The following is a 24,711-nucleotide window of genomic DNA, read 5'->3' on the forward strand; positions in this document are numbered from 1 at the left end:
CACCCTGCCTCCGCTTGGAATAAATCCTGGAGAAACTCCCCCTGACACGGAAGGCATTAGGGCTTGCGACTGGGTGTATCTCGTAGTTCTTCCAGGGGCCTGAATGCCTGGGTGCTTAGTGCACCTAACAAGGCAAAGCAAGACAGGCAGTGGGAAGATGGATGGGGAACCCGCTAGCTTAGCTCTGTCTTATTGATGTGTGAGGGTTATGCGAGTACCAGGGTGGGTTGCCAGTTAAAGTTAAAGGGATACACCCATGTACGGTGTTGGAAGCGGGCTTGACGCCATTGTATTCTTGCCCCCTGGTTTGGATACGGTCCCAATCAGCCGCTGGAGACATATGAGCGCGTTGATTCGAAGGCTTCACTGCATATTGCGGTCAATCCCTCTGTGTGATTTTGAATCTCGTTTTATACTCCCCCCCCCCCCCCCCCCCCCCCCCCCCCCCCCCCAAAAAAAAAGAAAAATACATACAGTATGTTTTACTTTCTTGAATCATTTTTAATGGTAAAGATAAAGCTCACATTGAACCATTTTTGTCCAGCAGGTCCAAAACAGCCAATCAAATAACTTCTATATTTATTCTGGGTGGTTTACCTTTTATTTAACATGAGGGCTGAATTCATGGAGTGGAGTGAGGCTTTAATAATAGGTTATACAGGCTGGCAGGTGTCGACTACAGTACAGGTGACATTGTTTGGAACTCATTCCAATGGATGACATCAAAAATGTCAAAGTAGAACAAAGGAATGATGGCGTCGTCTGTCTCTGGGGCTTTTGGAACTGGACAGCGTGCGCTTCCACTGCTCACTGACCTCCTTTCTCCGTCATTGTTTTCGCCCACCTCATCATACCTCAAAGTGGAGGTCCGTCTGTCCGCCTTTCCTAATCTGTACCCGATGTTCCCAAAGGACATCGCCACTTGCGCCAGTGAGCTCGTTCCCGTGCTTAATGACGTCTGATGACAAATGGACTGCATGAGCATTTCCAAAATGTCACAGAAGAACTGTACTGCTGGAAATAATAGCTTCATCGCATAAGATTATAGCTCAAGTACAATTTCCAGATCACATATAAATCTATAGTTCAGTGTAACAGTATGTGAAATTGATTTGAGCCATGCAGACAGACATAGCAAGTACAAACCTCTGCAGCCAGCAACGGGTTAGGCCTAGCTCATTTCTAGATGCCACACACCATTAATCTCAAACTCTCTCAAATCACGGAATCCAATATCCAGTACTGACATCCACTTCACTGAGTGTCCATTCTCTAGATTTCAACCAAAACAACATTACCCTGCCTCCCAGCCAAATGTTGCTCCCAGACCATGTCACTACCCAAGCATTTGCGCTGTTCCCTCATTGATTACCGTTATGTTTGGGTGAACGACCAAGCTCGGTGTGCCCCGCTGGTTCGTGGAACCAACTGGAGCAGGTCTGTCATTAACCAGCAGTGGCGAGACTGTAGCCTACATTCAGGCTGACGTTTGATGGACGGTGTCATCTGTTCATTTGTGACTGCGTTTTGTCTGTTTTTATTTGTTTTCTTTCCCCCTTTTTAGATGGTCTTATTTTAAAGACCATCTGGGATGGGACTGATGCCCGAACACAATGTTTGTGCAATTTATCTGACTCTTGATAATTACTATTTGTTTGTATTGCAATTGTCGGTCTCTCCATAACAACATATTGCTTAATTTAGTGCTGTATGTACTTTTTTGTGCCCCCCAAAAATATGAGACGTATTACAACACAAACATTGACATATTGAAGAATCAAGCGTCCGATGCAGTGCAGCATCATACTTTAGCTTGTCCTAACTTCCAGCATCAGTCAGACCCTGCTGCAGCATCAGTCAGACTCTTGATGGCCAATAGGAAGTATACATACTGATATGTAAAACAGTATGAAATAGTTCTAAACCGTATCCACGCGATTCGGCTTTGTAGATGAAATAACTGACTCAAGCCTTAGAACCAAAGTTGTCCTCTTATGGCAAGGCAGGAACCTTTCAGAAGATTCATGACGAGTACTGACGGGGGAAAATGGACGTGTCACAAGCTGTTTTCATCTCACGCTTTCATGATCTGTTTGCTCCCAAGCGGTCGGACATCAAGGCCATGCATTTTTAATGAGGACCCTTTTCTCATATTCCATTTCTTCCTCATTTTATTCGGGTGTTTTTAATAATGGAATAGGGCATCATTGGGGGCGGATGGCATCGGTTGCTCCGCCTTGGGCCCCCTCAGTGTTCCGTGTCCAATCATAGCACGGCTGCCTCTGTAGTGATTGCAAATCACTTTTACACCTTGATGTTGTGAATGCTTAATGCTCGTTTTAAACAGCCGTCTGTTAGAGGTGTTTTTGCACTGATTAGTGCGCAATAGTCTGTCTGGCTCTTGCTGAGACTGTTTGATTATAAACTAGTCAATAAATAAAGTTGAACTGGATGTGGCACTTTCAAAGTATCCTATAACAAGTTCAACAAACCCAAGATGAGTTACTTTATTCTAGTTATCATACTCTTTTTTATTTTTTTTATAATAATTTTTGTACACTATTTAAGGTAACCTTAATTCAAATGAGCATCCAATCAGTACCATTCATAACAATGAGGCAAGAGACACAGATAAAAGGATAAGGACTCTTTATCCTCAAAGTGTAGGGGCCTTTTCCGTCTGGTCAAAATATTGGGGCCTATGTAGTGAATAGGGGGCCATTTGGGATGTATTCAGACTGGTATTTTCCGCTCTCATCCATTTATATGCAGATGAAACCGTCTGATACTCAGCTGGCCCCTTCCTGGATTTTATGTTAGAAACGCTCTACAACAAAGCTTTCTTAGTGTCCAACAAGCTTTCTCTGCCCTTAACCTTGTTCTGATCCACTCCAAAACAAAGGTCATGTGGTTTGGTAAGAAGAATGCCCCTCTCCCCACAGGTGTGATTACTTCATCTGAGGGTTTTAGAGCTTGAGGTAGTTACCTCATACAGGTACTTGGGAGTATGGCTAGACGGTACACTGTCCTTCTCTCAGCACATCAAGGTTGCAGGCTAAAGTTAAATCTAGACTTGGTTTCCTCTATCGTAATTGCTCCTCTTTCACCACAGCTGCCAAACTAACCCTGATTCAGATGACCATCCTACCCATGCTAGATTACGGAGGCGTAATTTATAGATCGACAGGTAAGGGTGCTCTCGACCAGCTAGATGTTCTTTACCATTCGGCTATCAGATTTGCAACCAATGCTCCTTATAGGACACATCAGTGCACTCTATACTCCTCTGTAAACTGGTCATCTCTGTATACCCGTCGCAAGACCCAGTGGTTGATGCTTATTTATAAAACCCTCTTAGGCCTCACTCCCCCCTATTTGAAATATCTACTGCAGCCGTCACCCGTCACATACAACACTTGTTCTGCCAGTCACATTCTGTTAAAGGTCCCTAAAGCACACACATCCCTGGGTCGCTCGTCTTTTCAGTTCGCTACAGCTGGCGACTGGAATGAGCCGCAACAAACACTCAAACTGGACAGTTTTATCTCAATCTCTTCATTCGAAGACTCAATCATGGACACTTGGACAGTTGTGGCTGCATTGCGTGATGTATTGTTGTCTCTACCTTCTTGCCCTTTGTGCTGTTGTCTGTGCCCAATAATGTTTGTTCCCTGTTTTGTGCTGCTACCATGTTGTGTTGCTACCATACTGTATTGTCATGTGTTGCTACCATGCTATGTTGTTGTCATAGGTCTCTCTCTTTAGGTAGTGTTGTGTTGTCTCTCCTATCGTGATGTGTGTTTTGTCCTAATTTATTTTTAATCCCGCACCCGCAGGAGGCCTTTTGTTAGGCCAGCATTGTAAATAAGAATTTGTTCTTAACTGACTTGCCTAGTTATAAAAAGGTTAAATAAAAGACTACGAATATACCCCCTGGTGTTAAATCTGTCGACGTTTACGACAGGAAATGGTGAATTATGGATATTCAAATCAGGTATGAATATACATTTCTCCTTGCTCCTGAACATTGTAGCCTATTTTGAAATAAATCCTCTGCATAATCTAACTACCTTAACATCAACACCCCCACTCTTTTTAAACATTTTAATACGGGCAATTCCACAGTAATGTTGTCACAGTTCTAATTAGTATGACTTTCAAATGCATACAGTACTTATCAGGAAGGTTGAAATGTTGGTCACATGTTCACACGGTTAATCACATTCCAAGATGACTAACCACATAATGGTTAAGCTGTTTTCTGAAATCCTGCCCTCCTCAACTTTAAAATGATAAATGACTCCACTGTCCAGAGGCAGCGTGATAAATAGTTGACTTTAAGAGAGAGAGAGGATGATTCATATGACATTGTTACTCCTCTCTAAGACCTGGAAGGCATTCATTGTGAGTTTTTAAGAAGTGTTCGCTCAATGCATGACATTTTTCTATGTTGTTGCATGGACGATTTGTCATGTTACGTTAATACAGATCAGATACCTGCGATAAATCTTTCAAATTCTTTCAAATTGTGGGCCATTTGCAGGCATGTAGCTCACAGCACCTAGAGACATGAAATAATTAATAATTAATAATGCAATACTTCTGAATTATTGCAAATGAGCCGTTGAACTTGAAAAGGCCTTTAATCTTTCAGCCTCACCATTCCCAATGTGTTAAAAGCTGCCGAAAACCTTATCAAAGCAATACAAAATGTCTTTTTGTTCTAGTATTGGTACATGAACATTGTTTGTAGGCCTTCGGTCTGATTTGATTCAACCGAAATAGCAATGAAATGGCGATTGATGTTCATTATGTTTAGGCCTTTGCACAAATTGAAGGTGAAATGCAATTTTAGGTCTGTTTTTATTTTGATGTTATAATTTGAATGAAATTAACCATGTTATGTTTCTCACTTTAAGATCTGAATCCACAAAGGATCACCATGTGGCTGTTATTGGCTTGATGTGGACCAGGAAAGGATCTTCACCTTCGATGCTGCACTGTCCTTCAGAGACCCAAGCAGATCTGTCAATCTAATCCTTTTCTATGGATTATGGACCTGGCGAAGTGAAACCCCAGATTTGGGTTTTGTCTAATACTACATGGTAGCAGTTTCCAGAACAAATGGCTTGTATTGGAAACCAGTCATGAAATTTGGGACTGTAAGGTGCCTGTACACAGGATATGAATGTGCCTAGCCTCTGGACTGAGGACATAGCGAATCTTGCTGGAGTAGCTGGCAAACCAAAGGGCTCCAATTATTTCATGCAGTCGGACAACCCGTTCAACAAGAAACTCCAAGCGTTAAAGAGGCCCATGGGACCTCCAAACGCCAACGTGCAAGGAACGCCAGCCATGCCCAAGATGGGTGTCCGGGCGAGGGTGTCGGACTGGCCACAGCGAAAGGATGGCTGGGAGTCACAGCCTCCGCCACGCTATGACAGCCTGGTGCCGACCTTCCAGAAGGGACCGTCAAAACTTACCACAGAGGTCATCCTCCAAAAGAGCCAGGAGTTGCTCAGTCCCGAGTTCCCAGAGACCAAGTATCCGCTGTGCGACCTCCTGAGCCACTCCCCCATGAAGGGGTTCCCCGGGATCAAGAGGAGCAACAGTGAGGTCACCATTAGCGACATCGGCGCTGAGGACTTGGATCACACCACCATCAACCCCAACACTGGGGCCACCTTGCGCCGTGAGTATGGGAGCACATCATCTCTCGACAAGCAGGGTCTGTCCGGCACCAGCGAAGGCTTTGTGGGCACCCTGAGGGGCTACCACATGGAGGACCGCTCGGACCAACCCAGCGCACCTCCTCCACAGAGTTTCCCGGAGCTGCTGCGTCTCAACACCACCCTGTCGCCCAGCCTACAGACGGCCGCCCAGATTGCGCGAGGCGACATTGTCTGCATCCCGGGCTACGACTACGTGGACAGCTCCCTGCTCTATAGCCGTGAGCGGGAGAAGTCCTTCATCCAACGCATGAAGGCAGAGAAGGCCGACACCTCCATCTTCCGGAGGCTGCGGAACGTGAAGAGCGAGGGCGAGTACCTGGACCAGGAGGACGGAGGGCGTTTCGGAAGGCCCCTGAGCTTCCAGAAGTGCTTCGCCCACTACGACGTGCAGAGCGTCCTCTTCAACATCAGCGAGGCGGTGGCCAACCGCGCCGACCTGGGTCGCAGGAAGAACACTACCACTGGGGCATCGGCCGCCTCTCAGTGCCAGGCCCCGGCTTCTGGGCTGGGAGACAGCGCCACGCCAATTCCCATCTGTGAGTCGCCCGTAGGCAGCTGCGAGGAGGTGGGTCACAAGGCCAGCATGGACGCAGATGAGGGGGATGGGAAGAGCAATACCCTGGTGCTCAGCTGCCCGTACTTCCGTAACGAGACTGGTGGCGAGGGCGAGAGAAAGGTGGCCCTGAGCAAAGCCAGCAGTGCCAGCTATGGGAGCGGAGACTATGCTCCTAGCTATGGGGGTGGAGGACAAGGCTACTCTGTGGAATCATCGCTCAGCACCCGGTGCACCAATGCAGGGGTGTCGGTCCTCGAGGTGTCAAGGGAGAGCCAGGCCTTCCACAGGGACATGTACAAGCGCTACATAATCGAACACATTGACCAGGGGGCCTACTACTACCACAAGTACTTTTACAATAAAGGTAAGAGAGGCATTGACTACCTACCTAATACTAAATTGTTTCCTTACTATAAAGTACTCTAGCAACTTAAAGAAAGAGCCAGATGGGGCTTTTCAGTTTTTCAAGTTCATTTACGATGTGCTTTGCAGTGTTTTACAAATGCACAACGTTAGCAGACACGCCATAGAATCTAGCCATGTGTAGCAAAATTTGAGCGTTGCTGAAAATCTATGACCTGCTCATTGAATGAGGAAATAGTTTACTGGAGTAGACATCAACATGATACCTGAGATAGCAGGGTACATGTAAAATCTGCAATTTTCCACTTTGCAATTTATACTGCAAAAGTCTAGCTTGTTAGTTGACCGTGACTTCCGTGGCACTTAGATGTCCCTTATGTCAGTGCGTGACATTGCCTGAGGTGAACAACTCTTGAAGCTAGTCATGCTTGAGTCACCGCAGCAATGCAGCACATGAGTTTTTCCCTCTACATTTGTCAGTATCCATAGGTTGAAAATACATTTTATATTAGCCATAATATGATCCACATCAAACCCAAGATGTTGCTAATAGCTTTTTTTCAGCTATTTTACAGACTTGAACTAAACTTGACTATGGGCGATTCCACGCCTGCCTAGGTGGAACATATGTTTGGTATCTCAGATTGTTCTGGCAATCCTCACATAGAAACTTTGTTGGGAGGAAGAATGTTTGACATGCATTTTACATTTGTATCACAATCATGAAAAGATCATAAATCATGATGAAAGTGTCCATTTCAGGCCCTTTTTAGATCTTTACATGCCTCCTCTCCTGTAAGACCTTAGGATCTGTGAACCGTACATGATACAGACATCTTTTTGTAATTATACTCCTCATTTCCATCCACAGTTTTTATGTGAGTAAAGTCATACCGTATTATATATATATATACACTGCTCAAAAAAATAAAGGGAACACTTAAACAACACAATGTAACTCCAAGTCAATCACACTTCTGTGAAATCAAACTGTCCACTTAGGAAGCAACACTGATTGACAATAAATTGCACATGCTGTTGTGCAAATGGAATAGACAAAAGGTGGAAATTATAGGCAATTATCAAGACACCCCCAATAAAGGAGTGGTTCTGCAGGTGGTGACCACTTCTCAGTTCCTATGCATCCTGGCTGATGTTTTGGTCACTTTTGAATGCTGGCGGTGCTTTCACTCTAGTGGTAGCATGAGACGGAGTCTACAACCCACACAAGTGGCTCAGGTAGTGCAGCTCATCCAGGATGGCACATCAATGCGAGCTGTGGCAAGAAGGTTTGCTGTGTCTGTCAGCGTAGTGTCCAGAGCATGGAGGCGCTACCAGGAGACAGGCCAGTACATCAGGAGACGTGGAGGAGGCCGTAGGAGGGCAACAACCCAGCAGCAGGACCGCTACCTCCGCCTTTGTGCAAGGAGGATCAGGAGGAGCACTGCCAGAGCCCTGCAAAATGACCTCCAGCAGGCCACAAATGTGCATGTGTCTGCTCAAACGGTCAGAAACAGACTCCATGAGGGTGGTATGAGGGCCCGACGTCCACAGGTGGGGGTTGTGCTTACAGCCCAACACCGTGCAGGACGTTTGGCATTTGCCAGAGAACACCAAGATTGGCAAATTCGCCACTGGCGCCCTGTGCTCTTCACAGATGAAAGCAGGTTCACACTGAGCACGTGACAGACGTGACAGAGTCTGGAGACGCCGTGGAGAACGTTCTGCTGCCTGCAACATCCTCCAGCATGACCGGTTTGGCGGTGGGTCAGTCATGGTGTGGGGTGGCATTTCTTTGGGGGGCCGCACAGCCCTCCATGTGCTCGCCAGAGGTAGCCTGACTGCCATTAGGTACCGAGATGAGATCCTCAGACCCCTTGTGAGACCATATGCTGGTGCGGTTGGCCCTGGGTTCCTCCTAATGCAAGACCATGCTAGACCTCATGTGGCTGGAGTGTGTCAGCAGTTCCTGCAAGAGGAAGGCATTTATGCTATGGACTGGCCCGCCCGTTCCCCAGACCTGAATCCAATTGAGCACATCTGGGACATCATGTCTCGCTCCATCCACCAAAGCCACGTTGCACCACAGACTGTCTAGGAGTTGGCGGATGCTTTAGTCCAGGTCTGGTAGGAGATCCCTCAGGAGACCATCCGCCACCTCATCAGGAGCATGCCCAGGTGTTGTAGGGAGGTCATACAGGCACGTGGAGGCCACACACACTACTGAGCCTCATTTTGACTTGTTTTAAGGACATTACATCAAAGTTGGATCAGCCTGTAGTGTGGTTTTCCACTTTAATTTTGAGTGTGACTCCAAATCCAGACCTCCATGGGTTGATAAATTTGATTTCCATTGATCATTTTTGTGTGATTTTGTTGTCAGCACATTCAACTATGTAAAGAAAAAAGTAGTTAATAAGAATATTTCATTCATTCAGATCTAGGATGTGTTATTTTAGTGTTCCCTTTTATTTTTTTGAGCAGTGAAAATGTATGTATGTATGTATGTATGTATGTATGTATGTACTTTAACATGACTAAAACCAAATCGCAACTGTGTGGAAATGTTAATTGACCTACATTTATACAGTTTCTTGACTGTGTCCAGCTCACTAGTAATCACATCATTTACAGCTAGACAGTCAGGAGTAAATTTTGACACCGAGGAAATGGTGCGGCCCGCTGGACCACGTTGAAGTCCGAATGTGGCCCCCAGGGAAAAATTCATTTGACACCCCTGCTCTAGGGAGTGAGGAAAAACACTTCATCCTAGGGATGAATTTAATGAAACCCGTACTGGAGTTAATGGAACTACAAAGACAGTTTTTTTCTGCAGTGCAGGTTTCAGTCCGTGCAGGTTTTATTGAAATGAGCCTGTAGTTACATGTCTTTTGCAACCCTACATGTCAATTAATCAGTAAAGGGAGCATTACTACATGAAATGTATCTGTCTACTCATTGAGTTATTGATACACTAAGTTTAGGAATATCTTTATGGGTTAGCATGTATTTGATGAATTTGATCTACTTTTCTGGCTTTGCTAGTGTTATAATCTATGATGTGTAGGCCCTATTCGTGGAGTTTTAAGGAATGCAAAGGAATGTCCAATCAGGCAAATCATGTTAAGTTGAACTGTGTTTGTTGCAGGTCTGTTTTTACCTTTGACCTGTAAGCCTGAGTGCTAAAGCCAAATTTGTATTTTATGTGAATTTAATGGAAAATAAAGATTTCTTATGTTTTCATAATCCAAACCACAGCTAACATTTGTGTTGTACCGTCGTTTACCATTTTCCCTCAGATCACCAGAACTACTTTGGCACGGATGAGAACTTGGGCCCCGTAGCGGTCAGTATCCGCCGGGAAAAGCTGGATGAGGGAAAGGAGGGAGCACAGTACAACTACCGGGTCACCTTCCGGACCAGCGAGGTAAATAATCGAAAAGGGGAGATGTCGCAAAAGGCTGAGAGTGTCCTAAGATGTATGCTGTACACAGGTTCTTACTGTGGACTCTCACATTGCTAACCAGCAGGCAAAATTAATTCTGAAGTGGTAGAATGTTGTCATACCTTCATACATAATGAATAATCAATTAGTTATAAGACCACAAATGGTGTGAAACAGAAAATACCTCAAGATTGAATTCAAACTAAACCAAGTACTTCCATAGAACCATAGAAACTTTCTGAGATGATGCACAGTGGACTAGATAAGCAGACATTTTGTATTATCATACCAATGGGACATTAAACAACTTTTAATCCGGCAAGTTAATGGGGAAAGTTTGATCCCACGATATGTTAGTTCTCCTATGAGATATTGTAAGTGGGGAGTTTGTGGTTGCACTTCTTATGACACGCTAATGCTAAAAGCTAATCTATTTAGTTTTACTAAAAGCTAATTCCCGATGCAACTTAACCTAGAGAACTGGGAGAGAGACGTTTAGCTGCGTGCAGCGGGAAATTTAAGCTCTTTGTAAGTAATTTGTAATTTGTCTCTTACATTTTCTTCCTGATGTAGTTTACTTTATTTTCTATTCATAATTTGTAAGCATTTTCCATAAAAAAAAACAGAATTCTTCTTTAATAACAACATCATAGCTACATTACTTAAGACAGCCAAACACTTCGATGATTCCCACTCACTTAATGTGTTACAAACATTTTTGGAACATGTTGCTCTTGAAACGTGGGTGCAGAAGATTTCAACTGTTAATAACAACTTTCACGAATGAGCCTTTATAAATGCCTCCACTTTATGAATGACTTTCAATGTTCGTAACTAAAAGCTTGTGAATTGTAATGATTGTAATGCCTAGAAATGCTTAATTCTTAAGTCTAAGCCGTTGGGGGATTCTAAGCTGACGTATGGAATTGTTTTAAGAATGTCATACCATGGATCATCCTTTTACTACTGTAACCCATAGAAATGCATTGAATTACTCATTCAGAAATAGCAAAAAATACACAAAAAATGTATCATTAGGAATAAGGTTTTGAAGTGTATGTCCTTTATCTAGGAGATATAAGAAAACTCAGGAAATATTGTTGTTTTTTTACTAATTTGGCACAACTACCTCCATACTTACATTCATTCATTTGTTTGGGTTACCGTTAGACGAGTCCCGTGACACTTGTGAATAGTGTAGAGCAAAATGGAGAACACCATCCTGTTTGTGATAGTCCCCTTTCTATAGTGGGGTCATATTAGTTTGTAGCCCAAATGGTTTGGACACTACAGTCAAACGTTGGTACATCAGCGTTACCGACTTTAGACGAATCCCGTGACAAACTGTTAGGATGCTACAGACGGAGAAGACCGATTTTCGGGATGTCTCCTGTAGAGGTCGACCGATTTTATGATTTTTCAACGCCGATACCGATTATTGGAGGACCAAAAAAAGCTGATACCGATTAATCGGACGATTTTTTAAAAATGTTTTTGTAATAATGACAATTACAACAATACTGAATGAACACTTATTTTAACTTAATATAATACAGCAATAAAATCAATTTAGCCTCAAATAAATAATGAAACATGTTCAATTTGGTTTAAATAATGCAAAAACAAAGTGTTGGAGAAGAAAGTAAAAGTGCAATATGTGCCATGTAAAAAAGCTAACGTTTCAGTTCCTTGCTCAGAACATGAGAACATATGGAAGCTGGTGGTTCATTTTAACATGAGTCTTCAATATTCCCAGGTAAGAAGTTTTAGGTTGTAGTTATTATAGGAATTATAGGACTATTTCTCTCTTTACCATTTGTATTTCATATACCTTTGACTATTGGATGTTCTTATAGGCACTTTAGTGTAACAGTATAGCTTCCGTCCCTCTCCTCGCCCCTACCTGGGCTCGAACCAGGAACACATCGACAACAGCCACCCTCGAAGCATCGTTACCCATCGCTCCACAAAAGCCGGGGAACAACTACTCCAAGTCTCAGAGCGAGTGACTTTTGAAACACTATTAGCACGCACCCCGCTAACTAGCTAGCCATTTCACATCGGTTACACCAGCCTAATCTCGGGAGTTGATGGGCTTGAAGTCATAAACAGTGCAATGCTTGAAGCATTGCGAAGAGCTGCTGGCAAACGCACGAAAGTGCTGTTTGAATGAATGCTTATGAGCCTGCTGCTGCCTACCATCGCTCAGTCAGAATGCTCTATCAAATCATAGACTTAATTATAACATAATAACACACAGAAATACGAGCCTTTGGTCATTAATATGGTCGAATCCGGAAACTATAATTTCGAAAACAAAATGTTTATTCTTTCAGTGAACCGTTCCGTATTTTATCTAATGGATGGCATCCCTAAGTCTAAATATTGCTGTTACATTGTACAACCTTCAATGTTATGACCTTCAATGTTATGTCATAATTATGTACAATTCTGGCAAATTAATTACGTTCTTTGTTAGGAATAAATGGACTTCACACAGTTCGCAATGATCCAGGCGGCCCAAACTGCTGCATATACACTGACTGCTTGCACGGAACGCAAGAGAAGTGACACAATTTCCCTAGTTATAAGAAATTCATGTTAGCAGGCGAAATTAACTAAATATGCAAGTTTAAAAATATATACTTGTGTATTGATTTTAAAGAAATGCATTGATGTTTATGGTTAGGTACATTGGTGCAACGACAGTGCTTTTTTCGCAAATGCGCTTGTTAAATCCAAACCCCATTGTTTGGGGAAGTAGGCTGTGATTCGATGAGAAATTAACAGGCACCGCATCGATTATATGCAACGCAGGACAAGCTAGATAAACTAGTAATATCATCAACCATGTGTAGTTAACTAGTGATTATGTTAAGATTGATTGTTTTTTATAAGATACGTTTAATACTAGCTAGCAACTTACCTTGGCTTCTTGCTGCCCTCGCATAACAGGTAGTCAGTCTGCCATGCAGGCTCCTCGTGGAGTGCAATGTAAGGCAGGTGGTTAGAGCGTTGGACTAGTAACCAGAAGGTTGCAAAAATTAATCCCCGAGCTGACAAGGTCAAAAATCTGTCGTTCTGCCCCTGAACAAGGCAGTTAACCCACCGTTCCTAGGCCGTCATTGAAAATAAGAATGTGTTCTTAACTGACTTGCCTAGTTAAATAAAGATGAGAGAAAAAAATCGGCCAATCGGTGTCCAAAAATACCGATTGTTATGAAAACTTGAAATCGGACCTAATTAATTGGCCATTCCGATTAATCGGTCGACCTCTAGTCTCCTGGTCTGACAAACAGTGCTGTAGCTCTGCCACTATTCACCACAGATGTGGAAGGGTGACATAGGCGATGTGGTGGATTGAGATGCAGCCTATGCAACCAAAAAAACACAGCTTAAACTGATGGATGTTGATGGACACTCTAGGGGGTTAAACTTTTGCAAATAATGAAACAGTTATTTCTAACGTATTTATAATTTGCAACTTTATTCATGAAAGTTGTTTGTAAATTGTTACTCAAAATCCAACTCAACCGTCAGGGCTAGACCCCCAGCTAACCTCCAGCCTCTCTCTCTGTTCTCCCCAGCTCACCACTCTCCGAGGGGCAATCCTGGAAGACGCCGTGCCCTCCACCGCCAAGCATGGCATGGCCAGGGGCCTACCGCTGAAGGAGGTGCTGGAGTATGTGGTCCCAGAGCTGAACATCCAGTGTCTCAGGCTGGCCACCAGCTCACCCAAGGTCCCTGAGCAGCTCCTCAAGCTGGACCAACAGGGGGTGAGTGATCATAGAGACAGTCGCTAGTAAAAGTTTCCACACCCCTTGCACAGTCTTAACATTTTTTTGATTTTAAATGTTTTTCTAAAAAATGTATAAACCTACTCCACATTTTCTGTGTGTGTGTGTGTGTGTGTGTGTGTGTGTGTGTGTGTGTGTGTGTGTGTGTGTGTGTGTGTGTGTGTGTGTGTGTGTGTGTGTGTGTGTGTGTGTGTGTGTGTGTGTGTGTACAGTTGAAGTCAGAAGTTTACATACACTTAGGTTGGAATCATTAAAACTCATTTTTCAACCACTCCACACGTTTCTTGTTAACAAACTATAGTTTTGGCAAGTCGGTTAGGACATCTACTTTGTGCATGACACAAGTAATTTTTCTAACAATTGTTTACAGACAGATTATTTCACTTATAATTCACTGTATCACAATTCCCGTGGGTCAGAAGTTTACATACACTAAGTTGACTGTGCCTTTAAACAGCTTGGAAAATTCCAGAAAATTATGTCATGGCTTTAGAAGCTTCTGATAGGCTAATTGACATAATTTGAGTCAATTGGAGGTGTACCTGTGGATGTTTTTCAAGGCCTACCTTCAAACTCAAAAATTGTAGACCCCCACAAGTCTGGTTCATCCTTGGGAGCAATTTCCAAATGCCTGAAGGTACCACGTTCATCTGTACAAACAATAAAGACAATTTGTATTAGGATTAAATGTCAGGAATTGTGAAAAACTGAGATGAAATGTATTTGGCTAAGGTGTATGTAAACTTCCAACTTCAACTGTATATATACTTGATGAAAGCACCTTTGGTAGCCATTCCAGCTGTGAATCATTTTGAAAAATGTTCTTCCACCTTTGCACAACTCTTAGGGCAACATTTATCCATTGTTTTTGTCAAAATAGTAAATTTGGTTGGGAATCGTTGGCGGGCAGCAATATTCAAACCTTTCTGGTGTCATTCTGGAGTGTTTTTTGGCATTGCAAATAGTGTAATTAACCTGCTGAAAAATAACATTTCTACCCCAGGGTTAGGTTTGCAGAAGACTGAGGTGGGTTTTCATCTAACTTTTTACCTGGGCTTTGCTAATTCTACATTTCTTTTGATCCTAACAAACTCTCTCTTCTTGGAGTCACCTTTCTGCTGATCTCAGGGCAGTTCATTTGACTTAATGGTTGCAGTTAAGCTCGCTAAAGTTAATGGAAGTACTGATGGAGTTTCATAATAAAGCCACAGGTCAATACAAAAGGTTCTAACCTGCTCTGCATCGTAACATTGCTTATGGTAGAGCATGGCGCTTGCAATGACAGGATAATGGGTTCAATTCACCCGACCAACAATACCCCCCAGAAAACGAGGCGTGCGTGACTAATTTGCTTTGGATAAAATAATCTTCTAAATGTTATATATTTTTTATTATTATACACCCCCGGGAAACTATTGAGCGTGGAAAATCCAGGAGTTTGCAGAGTTGCAGTTCTTGACACAGTGATCTGAGCTATCTGATCGGCCAGTGGTAAGCCTATAGGTGCGCTTAATTTGTTCTCTGGGCCAACCGGTTCTACATTCAGACACATGAAATGATTCAAAATAGGCACTGTTTGCCTTTCCGGTGCTAGGACTGCTGAATCAAGTGCACACCGCCAACAGCACCAAACAACTCCAAAAAAAGAATTACAGAAATGTTTGGTGGTTGACTAGGAATGCCTTGGAGATTGACGGATCGGTTGGTGACCACAAGTCTAAAAGAAAGAATTGTTTCTTAGCAAAGAGCAATTTTTCATACAATAATTTTGTTCGGACTGTCTGAGTGGGGAGTGGTAAACTAAAAACTAGATGTTATTGTCACAGAGGTTTGGGATTCTTTTTCTTGTTGGTCTATTAACTAATTTACCGCCTGGTTATATAACCAGGAAGGCCAAATCTCCATCCCACCAAAACCTTTTGACATTTCTGGCAGTCTTTTCACATAGCTCTTACACTAAAAGGGCATTATCATTTTCACAGTGTTATTCCAGCCTCCATAGTGTGGAAACATATATAAAACACAGGATTTTGACTGCATTGGGGCTTTTAATGTGCCCCGTAAATGACTAGGGTATTTGTATTACAATTGAGTGCACAATATGATCCTAATACAATCACATATCTTATACATCACTGTTGTCACAAGTAGGTATTTCCGCTTACAACAAGGGATTACACTGCAGATTTTGATTGCTTTACTGTGTTAAGCAAAAACCCAGATATGTAGTTTGCCTGTTTTTGAGCCCTTATCATCAATCAAACACTTACGGATTCAGCATCCTGCCTTTCGGGCTATGTCTGGCACAGCGGGAAACCAGGAAATTGTACAAATACGCAACTCACCACTGTCAGAGGCTAGACTTTAATGACATTTATTTTCCCAATTATGACTACCATGCAAAGAAATCCAATTGCCACCGTCTGAGGGGTTTTCTCCCATTCTAGTAATTATATTTCTATGCTACCATGGCTCCGGTATCTAGTATCAATATGGTGGAATATTCACTCATCTCTGGACAGGGGAAAAACAATAAGCGGTATTGCCATGTAACTGGATTTCTGGGTAACCAGAGACGTGCATCAAGACAGATCAATCCCTAAAGCATGTAACAGCAGGGGGAGAAATGGCACCAGGGTGCAATATCAGAGTATTGATGAGATCAAGTTTCATACAAGCTTCTTTCATTTGGGGAGCGTGGCAGGTTTGTAAATCTATTGGAGCAAAGCTGGCGAGAGGTGAGGAGGGGGAATCTTGACCTCAAGGAATGTCTAGGGGTCAACTCTCTTATTCCTCAATTTGATTAAGTTTAATTCCATGTTCTTTAATTCAACTAAGTTTAATTATGTTACATTTCATTGATGTGATAATATCATAATGATCTTTCACCGGTTATATCTACTGTAAGTAGGACTGGAATGCTATTATTGTTAGCTACTCGTTAAGCAACCGTGGATATACGTAGTAAAGACAACCATCAATGGCAATCTAACTTCGCTTTACCAGCAGTACTTCCCCTATCCCCCTCAAGTTTGAATCATTTACTAAGGCGGCACAGCTTCCGTTCCCCTTATCCAAAACAATATGGCCTCACCTCCCACTGAATTTTTGCAGTGTTGCCACGACAATGTGAGAGCTGGGAAGAGACCAGCCACGCAAATTGAGACTTCTCGATTTAATGCATTTTTCTTTTGACCGCTCGTCTTGTCATGTTGCTTAGCTGTGAGCAGTGAGCACCTCCACTGTCTTATGAGGACCTTCTTTGAGTTTCGTAAAGGTTCTGCTGATCCTGGTCTCGTGCACCCCCCCCCCCGAGCCTCCCCCACACACAAAAAAAAAAGGTTTTACAGCATTTCTAAGATTAATAAATTATTCAGGACCAACTGTTAGGTGTGGTCTTAGGGCCACTCACACTGTAATTATGTCCTCTTTTGTGTGTGTCAACTCCTCTGATTGTTCAGATGGCTAGCGCCAAGTGTGCTATCTCAGCACCTGGTGTCAGGTAATAGGTATTGATAGCAGGAGATAAAATGCACTGGGCTGGTACAACGCTTGATATATCCTTCCCTCCCTGAGTGCTTACAGGAGCGTTTCAGTCTAATTTGACACCATACACCGGCGCCGGCAACCGTCTCTGACGCTACAGAGCATTTCAATCAAGAGTGTAGATAAGGAGGAATGCATCGTTGAATACTGAATGTCCCATCTTAGTGTTGCTCAGTGTCTTATGAAAAATAACACCTGCTGTAATTTGGTCATGCGCCCAAGTATTTGGAGAAATGTTTCATAAGCGTTACGCTAGTTACCTTTTTATAAGATTTGAATTGAGATTTTTTTTTAAATATATATTTATTATCGTATAATAAACAGACATTAGGTAGACATAGGCAGGTCATAACCCCAGGTTATAACCCACCCCTAAATTACAAGGTTCTTCCACACATTAGCGTAGCATAAACAGATATTGGGCAGACATTGGCATGTCATAACCCCACCCTTATTGTTCTTTGTCATTCCAGTTGAGCTTCCAGCACAAGGTGGGCATCATGTACTGCCAGGCGGGCCAGAGCACCGAAGAGGAGATGTACAACAATGAGAGTGCCAGCCCCGCCCTGGAGGAGTTCATGGAGCTGCTGGGCCAGAGGGTCAGGCTGAAGGGCTTCACCAAGTACCGGGCCCAGCTGGACAACAAAAGTAAGAGTTCATGACTCAACACACACATTTTGTTTTTTATATATTTTATTATCATTTGATTTATCATATGCTTGATAAATGTTCAATAAATTAGAGGATGAGGGCCCAGCTGGACATCCTCTTGTACAGACCAACTGAAAAGAAGAAGAATTCCGTTTTGAATGATTTATCTTTTGATAGGAGCAAACTTGGAAGTTTGAAAAAATGTGGTAGATTGCAACAACAATTTTTTTTTTTTTAAGTCCATGTCTCTCTGTACACTGACAAATGCTCGCATTAGATGGCCAGGATGTTTTTTAAACTCTGCATACTTAATACGATTTTTTACTATAGCATAAATGGTGTTGGGGGTCAGTAGGAGGCACCTGGTCTAAAAAAAATATCCCAATGCCACAGGGCAGTGACTGGGGACATTGCTCTGTGTAGGGTGCTGTGTTTCAGGTGGGACGTTAAACGGGTGTCCTGACTCTCTGTGGTCACTAAAGTTCCCATGGCACTTATCGTAAGAGTAGGGGTGTTAAATGTCAGCATCCCAGAGTCGCCTCTTCACGGTTGACGTTGAGACTGGTGTTTTGCGGGTACTATTTATTGAAGCTGCCAGTTGAGGACTTGTGAGGCGTCTGTTTCTCAAACTAGATACACTAATGTACTTGTCCTCTTTCTCAGTTGTGCACCTTGGCCTCCCACTCCTCTTTATATTCTGGTTAGAGCCAGTTTGCGCTGTTCTGTGAAGGGAGTAGTATACAGCGTTGTATAAGATCGTCCATTTCTTGGCAATTTCTTGCATGGAATAGCCTTCATTTCTCAGAACAAGAATAGACTGACAAGTTTCAGAAGAAAGTTCTGAAAGTTTCTGGCCATTTTCAGCCTGTAATCAAACCCACAAATGCTGATGCTCCAGATACTCAACTAGTCTAAAGAAGGCCAGTTTTATTGCTTCTTTAATCAGAATAACAGTTTTCAGCTGTGCTAACATAATTACAAAAGGGTTTTCTAATGATCAATTAGCCTTTTAAAATGATAAACTTGGATTAGCTAACACAACGTGCAATGGGAACACAGGAGTGATGGTTGCTGATAATGGGCCTCTGTACGCCTATGTAGATATTCCATAAAAAATCTGCCGTTTCCAGCTACAATAGTCATTTACAACATTAACAATGGCTACACTGTATTTCTGATCAATTTGATGTTATTTTAATGGACAAAAAATGTGCTTTTCTTTCAAAAACAAGGACATTTCTAAGTGACCCCAAACCTTTGAACGGTAGTGTATATACTGTACAGACAGACAGACAGATGCAACAATTTCAAAGATTTTACTGAGTTACAGTTCATATAAAGCAATCAGTCAATTGAAATAAATTCATTAGGCCCTAATCTATGGATTTCACATGACTGGGAAGGGGTGCAACCATGGGCGGGCCTTGGAGGCCCAGCTAATAAGAATACGTTTTACCCCACAAAAGGGCTTTAATACATAAGCTGCACCTGTGTAATGATCATGCTGTTTAATCAGCTTCTTGATATGCCACACCTGTCAGATGGATGGATTATTTTGTCACAGGAGAAATGCTCACTAACAGGGATGTAAATCCATTTGAGTGCAAAGTTTTAGATAAATACGGTTTCTGTGCGTATGGAAAATTGCAGGGATTCTTTTATTTCAGCTCATGAAACATGGGACCGACACTTTACATGTTGCGTTTACATTTTTGCTCAGTGTAAATTAATATAGATATAGAGATTTATGTATATCTCTCTGCTGAAATACAGGAATTTAGAAGAAGACCTACCATTGGGCAGTTCAGTCAAATTTTAAGATGGGCTGGTCGCATGCACTCCGTTAAGTTCCCCACTCTGCTTGGTGGAGAGGCAGTCTATATTTATTATGCCCCCAGCCTCTGGAATAGCCTGCCAGAGAACCTGAGGGGGGCCAAAACTGTGAACATATATTTAAGAGATCTTAAAACTCATGTTTTTTGCTTTGCTTTTCCTTGGGGTGCTTTTTAGTTATTCAGTTTTTGTCACACTTTAGTTTTTATTCTTGTTTGTTGTGTAGTAGTAAATATTTCAGCTTTTCTTTTCCTTGTTTTTTGTATTCGTCTTTTTTCCTGTGAAGCACATTGTGAGGCATTCCATGTCTGAAATTAGCTATATAAATAAAGCTTGATTCGACTTGTTGTTTGTGAATAAACCCGGGTGGGTCTTTCTATATAGACCATAGCAACACTCTCTATAAATGAATTGTCATGTGTACTCTGTTGGTTCTATTTGTTTCGTAGTTGTAAGCAACATCTTACATAAGGCTCTTGGGAAAAGCATTCAGATAACAGTCTTTTGATTAATGGGCTATTCTGGAGGTCTGAAATTCAGTTACAGCAGTCAAGATTTTAAGCCATCTTAAAGCTGTGTCCATCCTGATTCCTGGAAATGACACGCAATCTGCCCAGCGTTCATGTAAAGCACCCTAAACAGGAACAATGGCCAGTGTCGTTTCCGAGCTCTGGTGAAAGAGAACGGGCCATTTAGAAATACCCAGAAACAGAAACCCAGAAACAGACTGGCCAAACAGACTGGGCATTTCAGGCAAATGCAAGATTGGCTGATCTGTCTTTTAAAAAATAATTTGTGCAGTATTATTGTTATTTGACTAATAATGGGAGGGCCTCAAGGAAATGAATGGTCCAGAGTGTTGGAAATGCCCATTTCTGGTCCCAGTCTGTCCCTGGCAATACCACAGGATTATTACTGCTGTATACAATGATCTTATTGCAGATCATGTAATTAGATTTTTTTCTTTTTTCTCCAGAGACTACAGTATTACATTATTTTAAATTCTGTTGTTTAGAATGTCTCTGTCTGAGCTGCTCTGACCTAAATTCTTTGTTTGGGTGTTACAGCGGATTCCACTGGAACACATTCTCTCTACACTACTTACAAAGACTATGAGCTGATGTTCCACGTGTCCACACTGCTCCCCTACACCCCCAACAACCGACAACAGGTGAGTGGACACTGGAAGTCTTTGGGTACCTGCTAGCATGCTAGTAGATATCGTAGACTTCCAGTCATTGGGCTAACGCTACCTCTAACTTCCTTCATACTGGACACAGATGCGTAAAATGTATATGCACGAGTACATCTGACTCTGGGGAAGTAGATACAGGGCCTCATTGCCAGCATCCGAAAGTATCCCTTTAAAGCAGCACTAGTCAATCTGTGTCCACCCGCAGTGGGCCCCCAACATTTGTGTAAGTAAACTGAGAGATTGGTCTTGGCAAACGTCACTGCCACAGGTATTTCAATATTGTTATAACTGCCCTTAAAGCCAGATTTAGGAGTGCCACTTCAGAAGAGCTATTGAACACTTTGATAATTAACACAAAGATCTAGTAGGTCAGATTTTTCAAAACATTAAGGGCTGAATCCTGACTTGAGATGTGCACATAAACAGTGCTGGAAAAAGTACTCCATTTTCGTACTTGAGGAAAAAGTAAAGATGCCTTAATAGAAAACTACTCAAGTAAAAGTGGAAGTCACCCAGTAAAATACTACTTGAGTAAAGGTCTAAAAGTATTTGGTATTAAATATACTTAAGTATCAAAGTAAATGTACTTGCTAAAATATACTTAAATATCAAATGTAAAAGAACAAATAATTTCAAATTCCTTATATTAAGCAAACCAGATGGTGACATTTTCTTGTTCTTTTTTTTGTTTACGGAAAGCCAGGGGCACACTCATTTACAAATTAAGCATGTGTGTTTAGTGAGTCTGCCAGATCAGAGGCAGTAGGGATGACCATTGATGTTCTTGATAAGCGCCTGAATTGGTCCATTTTCCTGTCCTGCTAAGGATTCAAAATGTAAGAGTACTTTTGGGTGTCAGGGAAAATGTGCAGAGTAAAAAGTACATTATTTACTTTCGGAATGTAGTGAAGTAAAACTTATAACTAAATGGTACAGTACAGATACCCCACAAAACTACTTAAACTTACTTTAAAGTATTTTTCATTAAGTACTTTACACCACTGCACATAACCCTCTTGAGTCAATTTCCGCTGCCCCGCGGAAATGTAATTACCATAATAAAAACATCCCCATCAAAATCCGTCTGTTTTAAGATAGTTGTATCTATTTTATTGCTTGGGCTGCGTATCAATCCACCGCATCCGCTAGTGGTGGCCTTCCACATGTGCAGTGGAAGGTGGCTGAGCTTACGGCTGTGTTTGTCAGACCAAACATATTGGGTTAAAAATGTGCAAAAATAATCTTTTTTGTTTGTTTTACTATCTGCTTTTCCATGTATGAATCAGTTATCAATGTGTTTCTATGGGCTTAATTGCAGTAATGTTTTAATATTTTTGGGGGATACATAAAGGGGTTCTAAAATTCAACATCAAATGGCTAAATGATCCTTGCTATGACCATCTTAAAACAATTCCATATGTTAGCTTAGTAAACCCCCCCCCAGAAACTCAAGTCAAGCGAAAAAGAAAATTATGCTGCTTTGAAAAATGTATATTTTTCTCACTGACGTCAATGACTCTAACTGCAACCCTTTTTTTATCAACATTATAGTGATCATTATCATGAACATTCCTTAGTTTCTACCCATTTACTACAACTGGTAGCTTGCCATGTTGATCCTTTAGTCACAATCTGCTCTCCAATATTAGAAATTGGCACTCATCATTTCGGAGTCGTGCATAATTTCCCCCAGTCAGTGACTTGTTAATTGGAAATGCTATTGCTGGAGATGTTGCCACGACAACGATTTCGCATGCACTCAATTAAATTCCCCACTCTGCTTGGTGTCTGAATATGCTTGGGTGGGTCTTTCTATCTAGACCGTAGCAACATGGTCTATAAATGAATTGTCATGTGCACCATGTTGATTCTATTTGCTTTGCAGTTGTAAGCAGTATTTTACGTAAAGCTCTTGGGAACAGCATTCAGATTAGAGATCGACCAATTTTAATTTTTTAAATTTTTTATATGACACAATTTCTCTAGTTAATATTGCCTGCTAACATGCATGTTTAAAAAAATATATACAAATATGCATGTTTAAAAAAATATATACTTCTGTGTATGGATTTTAAGAAAGGCATTGATGTTTATGGTTAGGTACATTCGTGCAACGCTTGTGCTTTTTTCGCGAATGCGCTTAAATCATCCCCCGTTTGGCGAAGTAGGCTGTGATTCGATGAGAAATTAACAGGCACCACATTGATTATATGCAACGCAGGACAAGCTAGTTAACCTTGTAATATCATCAACCATGTGTAGTTAACTAGTGATTATGTGAAGATTGATTGTTTTTTATAAGATACGTTTAATGCTAGCTAGCAACTTACCTTGGCCCCTTGCTGCACTCGCGTAACAGGTGGTTAGCCTGCCACGTAGTTTCCTCGTGGAATGCAATGTAATCGGCCATAATCGGCGTCCAAAAATGCAGATTACCGATTGTTATGAAAACTTGAAATCGGCCCTAATTAATCGGTCGACCTCTAATTCAATTCGCAGTTTTTTTTAATTAATTAACTATTCTGGAGGTCTGAAATTCAGTTACAGAAATAAAGATTTTAGGCCATCTTAAAGCTGTGGCCCTCTGCAGAGTATGTCCAGGAATCAGGATGACAAACTGCCCGCGTTCATAGAAAGCCACCTATACAGGAATGAGGGTCAGTGTCATTTCCAAGCTCTAGGGAAATTAGAACGGGCCAAATGTCTTGTGCATCGCATGTGTCTTGGGCCTTGATTATCAGGATTTGAAGTTTCATTCCTCCCCTGGGATCCCATTTGATTTCTGAGATTAGCCGTAAGCCCCCCCCCCCCCCCCCCCCCAACGGTCTGCGAAGGCTCTGCCACTACTTGAGCCCCTTGATCCGGCCTATTCCACCCCTCATCCCGTTTGTTTACCACCTACCCTACACCAAGGGACTTAACAGACTATGGCCTCCTGATGAGGAGGCTATCGCCCTGTTAGAAACCTCTGGACCCTAGCCACTGCCTTTAGCACTTCTGTTGATTGGCAAGGTGTAAGCAATATGACAGTACTGTAGCTCCCGCATGCCCTCTGATAGACTCCAAATAAACAGGTTTTACTGTCCTCCATATCCTTTCCTTGACCAATTAACAGCTTGACTCGTGATAAAGAATGGGATATATTTCCACCATGTAGGTCATCAGCCTTTTGGGACCATTGAGACACTGTCATAGTCTCTCATGTACTGTAAGGGCATTTACTTTTCTGAATTCTAATGTGCTTTTTCTTTTCCGTTTCCTTTTCTTGCCATTTAGCTACTGAGGAAGAGACACATTGGAAATGACATTGTCACCGTCATCTTCCAGGAACCTGGTGCTCTTCCCTTCACTCCCCAAAACATTCGCTCGCACTTCCAGCACGTGTTCATCATCGTCAAAGTCCACAACCCTTGCACAGAAAATGTTTGCTACAGGTGAGCAAAGCAGACCGCCGATACTTCTAAAACACTTGGTGTGAGAGATGTGTAGAGCTGGTTTAAATTAACTTGCATTTATTCAATCATTCATGTACCTAAGTGCCCAATTTCAATAAGGCTGGAATCCAATCATTACAAGAGTCAATCATTCAGAAG

General features: G+C 42.2%; 1 protein-coding gene across 3 annotated transcripts in view; it reads left to right on the plus strand.

The window, feature by feature from the left end:
• Positions 1 to 24,711, plus strand: part of LOC120065226 (signal-induced proliferation-associated 1-like protein 2) — a 102,962-nt gene that overhangs the window by 33,292 nt on the left and 44,959 nt on the right. For all 3 annotated transcript variants that reach the window (XM_039016035.1, XM_039016044.1, XM_039016052.1), the window contains exons 2-7: positions 4,920 to 6,652; positions 9,951 to 10,078; positions 13,684 to 13,872; positions 17,913 to 18,087; positions 20,991 to 21,094; positions 24,395 to 24,552. In XM_039016035.1, coding sequence (XP_038871963.1) covers positions 5,185 to 6,652; positions 9,951 to 10,078; positions 13,684 to 13,872; positions 17,913 to 18,087; positions 20,991 to 21,094; positions 24,395 to 24,552 — 2,222 coding nt within the window. In that variant the 5' untranslated portion in view covers positions 4,920 to 5,184. The remainder of the gene's footprint in view (positions 1 to 4,919; positions 6,653 to 9,950; positions 10,079 to 13,683; positions 13,873 to 17,912; positions 18,088 to 20,990; positions 21,095 to 24,394; positions 24,553 to 24,711) is intronic.

This window comes from Salvelinus namaycush, chromosome 2 (genome assembly GCF_016432855.1).
Source record: "Salvelinus namaycush isolate Seneca chromosome 2, SaNama_1.0, whole genome shotgun sequence".
NCBI lineage: Eukaryota > Metazoa > Chordata > Actinopteri > Salmoniformes > Salmonidae > Salvelinus > Salvelinus namaycush.